Consider the following 7,892-nt stretch of genomic DNA (forward strand, 5'->3'; position numbering starts at 1 on the left):
TTTCTTTCTTTCTTTCTTTCTTTCTTTCTTTCTTTCTTTCTTTCTTTCTTTTCTGGTTAGTCAATTTATAGAGATGTTTTCTTATCTGTAAGAAGTGTATAAAAAGCCGATAGGTCTCTGTTTGGAAAATTGATCTGATCAATTGTTTCTGCTGATCCTTTGAAATTACCTATCTTCTTTTCTGGCTGCTTGTTTTTCTTCTGATCTACAGTTAAGTAGCTCTGCTGTGAGAGTCCAAAGTATGCTTTTTGAATTGTGACTTGATGTTTTTTTTAATCAATTTTTGGAAAATTAGATTTAATTTTACTTTTTTTTCTGAGAGACAACTTTGATGTATACATATCTTTTCTCTTGGTTGCATCCTGTTACTCTCTCTGTTCTTATGAGATTTCCAGATGACCAGTGTTCTGTTCTACTAAGCATTTTGCTATTTCCAGAGTCCGTGGAAGTGTATTTATAACACTCTTAGTGTCTGTCATTTTATTCACATCTGTTACTTTATTTGATCTTTTTGTAAATGGTGAAGCAGCCTCTTTGAACATCATACTATTAAAATTTATTCTTTGACAATTTCATACATATGCATAACATATTTGCTCCTATTCTCTGTGTTCTTTTATCTCCTTACTCCCTCAGGCTCCTTTCCAACATATTTACTTACTTTCATGCATGTACACGTGTGTGTGTGTGTGTGTGTGTGTGTGTGTGTGTGTGTGTCCATCCATCCATCCATTCATCCCACTGAGTTTAATTTGGATTGTTTGCATGCCTATGGTGTGGGGCTATTTACTGGATAGTGGGTAACTTACATTGGCTGCACCAATGAAGAAAAATTATTCTCTCAGATAGGGGGAAGGCCTCATGTGCTCCTCCTCCATTCTTACTAGAATATTGGTGGGCTTCATGTTGTCCAGGTAACAAAAGCTGTTGTGAATTCACAGGTGAACGCACTGTTAGTATTTAAGTAAGCTCTGTTAATGTCTTTCTGGGTCATTTCTGAGCCTGCTCTCTTTTTCCTCTTTGGAAGGACTGGGAATTGAACCTTAGGTAGAGCCTGGTACATGCTTGTGTACAAGTGATCTTCCACTGAGCTGTATCCCCAGGTTTTTGTTTGTTTGTTTGTTTGATGGTTTCTCTCTGTGGCCTGGCCTAGAACATGATCTTCCTGCTTCCCCATTCACAAGCTGCTGAAATGACAGGCTTGCACTGCTAGGCCTGGCAAGTCTGCTTTCTTCTTTTGTTGTGTGGTGCCCTTGCAGTGGTGTGTACATAGTCATAGTGCCTTTGAATGATCACACTTCTAACCCCACTGCTGTCAGGATGCTGGTAGGTGTTGTCAGGTGCAGTAGCTCAGTAGGATTGTAGACTTACATTACCTCTGAGTGCCCTCCTGCTGCTGGGCCTGAGGTATGACATGGACAGCACACTTGGGGAACAGGAGCAGCTCAGTGCGTAGACTGTTGTCTTGTCTTTACTGAGTCCACATAACTTCTCATTGGTCTGTTGAGATTTTTGCTCTGGTAAGAGAGGACTTGATCAGGGAAAGAAAAACAGCCTACACTAGCTCTCATTTTCTGGACTTGTGCTCTTACAAGGCTCACTGTCCTGCCAGGCCTGGCCCCAGTTTCCTCTCCATTATCTCAGACTGTCAGCAGGGCCCTGCTTTTCCACCATGACCTTTGCCTGGCTCTCTATTCTTGAGGCTTCTGGGCCCTTGACACCATTGCCATGTCAGTCCTGAAGGCTCTTTGTGCAGGGCTTCAGTGAGCATTACAGCTAACTTCTAATCATTGCTTACGCAATGTGGCTTAGTATCCAACAGTAATATTCACAGTGATCCACAAGATCTTTGGAAGCGTTGCTAAGTTGCACATAATTTCGCCCTAGATGGTATATTTTAGTTAGATATTGTTAGGCAGAGGCAAATAAGAAAATTGTATGAAAACGCCATTCTTTCTAACTGAAAATTAAGAACACCTATGTGCTAGAGCGATGTCTCATTGGTTAAGAGTACTTCATAGGAAGTCAGCAGGAGGTGATCTGTTATCTGTGGCTGCAGTTCTGTCACACTGCTGTAGTGAGCCAGGTGTCCTCAGGAGCATGTACATAACCGTAGTTTCTATGTGGGTTTTCTGATCATCTTTGGCAATGGGGTTTGGTAATGGGATTAATTTGTGACATGCCATATCCTGTGTGGCTGCATGTAAAAATGCTTTACTCAAAGTGAATAAACTGTAATTAATAAAACAATAAATAAATTTAAAAAAATGTTTTACTGTGCATTTTTCATGAGATGAAGTTCTAGCTGCTCTTCTTTCTCAGTTATTTTAAAATCCAAAAACCCTGTGTGGTTTGACTCAGTAAGTCATTAAGTGATGCATTTTCTTTTTTAGGACAAATTAATTATAATTATAATAAGTCCAAAATTAATGCTGAGGTATTTTCATCACTTGGAAATAACAATACAGTCTTTTGTAGTTATTTAAATGCTAAAAGTTAGTAGAAGTGCCTACTAAAAGCTAAAGTTTCCCATTTTTAATAGAGTAACAAGCAAGTAACCATTTGTACTAGTGTTTGGCTGTAGTTATTGTTCCTGTAACCCAGGTGCTTCCTGGGTAGTCAAAATCTAGAAGATAAATTTGATCAACTACATGGGAAGCTTATATGCCTTAAACTCCGTGGGGCCAGAAGAAAAGTACATCTGCTGAAGTCCTGCAGGAACCCCTTCCAACCCAGCCTCAGTGCAAATCTGCAGTCATGGATGCAGAGGCCCTTCTACCCTTTGAGAACTAGTGATTCTCCCTTTTCTGAGGCCCTGGGTCTCTTCTCTGCCTTGCTTTCCTTTGTTCTCTTTCATGGATGGATGGCCCCACAAGAGCATGTTACCAAGGCCTGGGACAGTCAGTGGAGTGACTAATAAAGTAGTGAAGATGATTGCATGAAAGTCATTTTCAAAATCACATTTATGTACTGAGGGACCAAAATTAACAATAAACTTTACATATTGTATGGTTTTTAATTATTTCAAAAAACCTTGTATAAAACTAACAGTAAACTTGATGCCCATATTTTATATTTCTGATTTTTTTCAAAGAACCTTTTACAAAATTATTTTGCAATAAAGTTTGGAAATAATTAAATATTTTAACTTAAAAAACCCTAAATTTCATATTTTGTTAAAATTTTAGTTGATGTGTGAACATATAATTGAACTAGTTAATGAGTTAACATGTAAGTACATGTTTTTTTTCAACTACTATTTTATGGATATAATCACTGTATTTTGATTTCTTAATTGTAGATTACAAGAGAAGACTTTGCCACGTTCGATTATATACTATGTATGGATGAAAGCAACCTGAGGTAATCATCTCTCTCTCTCTCTCTTACTGTCTGTGTCTGTCTGTCTGTCTGGTTTTTTGAGAAAGGGTTTCTCTGAACCCTGTTTGTCCTGTAACTCAGTCTGTAGATCAGGCTGGCCTCGAACTCAGAGGTACACCTGTCTCTGCTTCCTGAGTGCTGGGATTAAAGGCAAGTGCCACCACTGCTCAGTTTATGAGGTAATCATATTTTAAACAGCATTTCCGTCCTTCTCTCAATGGTGTTGCAGGCCCAGCAAGTTGTCCAGAATGACTTTCTATTGTCTTACGGTTTTTAATGTACTAGGTGGATGACAATCTACAGATTTACTCAGGAGGGCAGGAAGATCAAGGTAGAGTTGTCTCAGACATCTGTTTATAGAGTGTGCCTTCAAAAAGAGGGAGCCCAGCTAGTGCAGAGAATGGACGTGGAGACCTTCTGGTTTGGAGTATAGGGGTAGAGGTGATGCATTAATTCTGTTACTGCTGTAACAGATGAGGGCTGTCTCATACCTTATTTCCTCGTAAATGCTGCACTCTAGAGGAATATGATAAGAAGAGTTCACTGGTTTTATGGTTTTTTGATTAATCCATACTGGTGGGGTAGGGTGTTAAGTAGCAGTGATTGACTCCTTAATGTTGATGTGGTCTGCAGGTCCACACCCCTCATCAATAAATTCACTTTATGACCAGGGAAGGAATTGAGGGTCAGTGGACTAAGTTACTTCCTAAGTTCAGAGGACAGATGGGTGGCAGTCTAGAAGGGCCTAAAACCATAGCTCTGCCACCTTGACCTTCATGCTTTCTACCGAGCTTACTTGCTCTAACCACACTTGCTCCTGGCCTCACTTGGCTGTCCTTGCACTCAGTCCTACACTTTGTCCTGTTTTCATTTGCCCTGAACATTGTCCATACTATCCTTTTGTCTTGGGATATGGTATGTGTGGCTTTTTGAGGTTTTTTTTCCCCCCTGATGTTTCATGTATCTGAAATGGTATCTTTTTTATTGTATCAATATACATTTCACAGAAGGAAACTTAAGTATTGTGTGACTTCAAGATGTACATTTTGGGTGTCTGAATCAGCATGGTGGCACCGGTGGGAGTAGTCCCATAGCTCTGCTGAGCGCTCTGTTTCATTTCACATCGGGTTGCACTGTTGTATTTTGATAGGCTATTTCATAAACCCTGAACAGATGTCCCCATTTCACTTAAAACCATAGATCAGAAATCTAAGTGCATGTTTCGATCTTACAGAGATTTGAATAGAAAAAGTAATCAAGTTAAAAACTGCAAAGCTAAAATTGAGCTACTTGGGAGCTATGATCCACAGAAACAGCTCATTATTGAAGATCCCTATTATGTAAGTACACTTCAGGTTTGGAGCTGCTGTTAAGATGGGCAGGATGTATTCTGTGGTATAAAATGACAGGTTTGGGTCTTCTGAGGACATTGTCATTGTAAACCGTCGCTGGTTTTTCTTCTTATGTCCTTGCAGGGCAATGACTCTGACTTTGAGGTGGTGTACCAGCAATGTCTCAGGTGCTGCAAGGCCTTCCTGGAGAAGACTCGCTAGCTGTCCCTGCCCACCACCATTGAGCAACTCAGTCACCAGTGCCATGCCCAAAGGTGGTGGCAGTCCTCAGCCCTGTGTCCCACCTGTCTTCTCAGCTGACTTACTGTATGTCTTTGAAATAATTGTAGGTGGAAATTAGGTGTATATTCAAAAGGATAAAATTTTAAGTAAGACAGTTTGAGGAGTGGCTTAGCATTCTTAGACTAATCGAACATCTCACCTTGCCCTAATTACGAAATAGTGGAACAAGCAAATATGGAACAAAATAGAACACAGTAAAGTAAGGCTGGCCTCCAAAGTGCAGGTCAGCCCAGGCTGGTGGCCTGGCCTAACTGGGGTGTGTGTGGCCTGCACCCTCTGGTGCTGTTCGCTTGCCTTACACCTCTCTCCTCTAGACTCTTATTGTGACACTGACTCCATGCATAGCAGCCTTCCACTTAACAGTGGAGGAGTTTAAACTCAGACACACCGAGGGCATTCAGGTCTTTGCAAGAGAGGGGAAACTGGATGTGATAATGGGCCCACAAACCCAGCAGGCCATCCTGGGCTATACAGTGACACCCTGTCTAAAAAATCAGGAGAAATAACTAAAGATGGGAGTACCAGATTGATAAAATCGACATTTTACTCTTACTTGGTTTTTGTCTTGTTTTTTTGAAAGCTTTGTTCCTATTTGAGCCACTTTGCCTCTTAAAAAAAAAGGTAAGTGAGCTTAAATGGTGGTATATGTTCGTAAGTGTTCTTCAATCCACATTTGGAAAAGTCACAGGGAAGCCTAAGTAATGTTAGTGCATTTTCAGAAAATGACTTCAAATTCATATGGATATATGTCAGAAAAGAATGTGAATTAAACTGGGAAGTTATCAAATACAACCCAAATACAAATCTGGTGTCTGTCTGCATTCTTATTGACAAGTGAAAAAAACATGTAAAACATTGTCTCCATGTGCCTTTTTATTTGCTCTAGTGTTAAGTTTGTGTGCTTATTCTCAGCATTTGGAAGTAAAGTGATAACATAAGCACATTGCTGTGCTGTGCGTCTGAATAAGAGACTCCGGGAACTGTCTTTACCTATGGGCTTTCTTCATGTAGCTGATGTACCCTGTGGACTTCCTAGCTAAAGAGGTGATTACTATCTGTTTTAGCCTATCTTAACTGGCCACAACTGGTGACCTCCAGTCACGGAGAACTTGTAGTTAGAAGAAGAGGCATCCCTATGTTTGAAAGGAGCGCAGAGTCCTGGGAATGTGCAGGTGGCCGCTTGGCCAGGGCCCAGTCTCTGAAAGGAGGAAAGCAGCTATCCCAACACCCTCTTCTTACAGAAAGGCCATAATGTCATGGCAAAGACAGATACTTCACCAGTTGATTATTTATGGCACCTGTGGGGTTTGGGTCAGAGTTTTCCAGAGTTAAAAATTAGGAAGGGAAAGGGCAAGTAGTCATCCTCAGAAAGGAAGCATTACGTCAGAGCTCTCCATTCTAGTCTGGTAGTTGCTTCTGGATCCCAGATTTCTCTTTCATGTAAAATCCCATTGTTTTCTTGAAATTTTACATGTATATCTTAGATGCAGATCCTTGGAATGTGGGACTCTGATGGCTGCTTTGTTATGTGGCTGTGTGTATGAGCACCATGTGTTTATAAGGGCTCATGAACAGAGAGTTCAATCAAATTATATTTATTTTAAAAATACCCATTACGATTTGGAACTGTTCTTAGTGATTCTTCTTCCTTCAGCATTCTCCTACGTTCAAGTAGAAAATGGCGGATATGAACTTTGGAGTATTGATGGCCAAATGAGACCAAGTGATCAGGAATTTATGTAATTCAGTGCTTAGTAAGTCACCTCTGCATTTATGTATGTGTATCTGTACATATATGTATAATGTGTATAGAGCAATATATATATATTTTAATCAATGATCTAGAAGAGTCACTCTGAAGACTTCATTATACCAAACATTTATTTTCTTGTATTTATTTACAGTATTTACATATTGTACAATACCTGGAATGTACTTTTACATTTACAGAGGACAAATGGGACCAACCTGGGCATATTCACAGATACATATGCCACTGGCTTTAAAACAACTGAGGTTTTTTGGTTTTCATTAAAATTTTTCATGCAGTTCCAAACTATACTTTGGGAGTTTAATTGTAGAAGTAATACAAAATGTCAAATCATACTATGCTCTATGAAAATACAGTTTAATGTTTGGCCTATGTTTCTAAAGAAATATTTCTTGTGGTTCCACCTAATCTTAAAGGGGAATTACCTCATTTTACAGCACTATGCATTGAATGTGGAGTGTTCTCTGTTCTTATAATCTAAGAGTGGCAACTCTCAATGACAGATACACAGATTTGCTGAATGTATATTTATACACTGTCAGCAACATAGAAAATGCAAAGGAATTATGGAAGAGTGCAAAAATAAATCTCTGTCCACAGGAAATGGGCATGAAGATGGTCCTGTTCTCTGTTGGTTTCCAAGGCACTTTTCAAGGTTCCTGGTGTGTTGCTCCTCTGCATCTGAAAACAATTACACTTGATTTCATATAGCTCCTCACTTTTTATCACAAATGCTAGAGGAACTAGGAGTTCAGCAGTGTAACAACACATTTATAAACAAGGAGTCTGTTTCTCTATGTTCAGAATCTAGGGCCTTTCCCCACTCCCTCCTGGAAAACAACTTTATCCTTTGGTTAATGTGTGCTCACTGTGCCAAAGGGATGGAAGCCATCATGCACACCAGTGAGTAAGTACTTGCTAAAGTTAAGTTCTTGGTCATACATGTGTGACAGGTTTCTGTGGGTATTTCACCAACAGATTTGCAGTTTGTGTCACTTCTGGGAAAGTTCCCTTGCCTTATGCTTCACATGGTAAAGCTACTTAAAGAAAAAAAAAGAAAAAGAAAGAAAGAAAGAAAGAAAGAAAGAAAGAAAGAAAGAAAGAAA

The 7,892-nt window shown here is 39.6% G+C and overlaps 2 protein-coding genes across 3 annotated transcripts in view; one reads left to right on the plus strand and one right to left on the minus strand.

Annotated features, from left to right (window-relative positions):
• Acp1 (acid phosphatase 1) overlaps nt 1-5,819 on the plus strand; it is a 14,845-nt gene extending 9,026 nt beyond the window's left edge. For both annotated transcript variants that reach the window (XM_055624797.1, XM_055624786.1), the window contains exons 4-6: nt 3,302-3,363; nt 4,616-4,721; nt 4,857-5,819. In XM_055624797.1, coding sequence (XP_055480772.1) covers nt 3,302-3,363; nt 4,616-4,721; nt 4,857-4,934 — 246 coding nt within the window. In that variant the 3' untranslated portion in view covers nt 4,935-5,819. The remainder of the gene's footprint in view (nt 1-3,301; nt 3,364-4,615; nt 4,722-4,856) is intronic.
• Nucleotides 5,820-7,404: 1,585 nt separating this feature from the next.
• Alkal2 (ALK and LTK ligand 2) overlaps nt 7,405-7,892 on the minus strand; it is an 8,540-nt gene continuing 8,052 nt past the window's right edge. Inside the window, exon 5 of the mRNA XM_055624810.1 lies at nt 7,405-7,467. The gene's annotated coding sequence lies outside the window, so the exon portion shown is untranslated. The remainder of the gene's footprint in view (nt 7,468-7,892) is intronic.

This window comes from Psammomys obesus, unplaced genomic scaffold (genome assembly GCF_907164565.1).
Source record: "Psammomys obesus unplaced genomic scaffold, mPsaObe1.curated_primary_1811, whole genome shotgun sequence".
Classification (NCBI taxonomy): domain Eukaryota; kingdom Metazoa; phylum Chordata; class Mammalia; order Rodentia; family Muridae; genus Psammomys; species Psammomys obesus.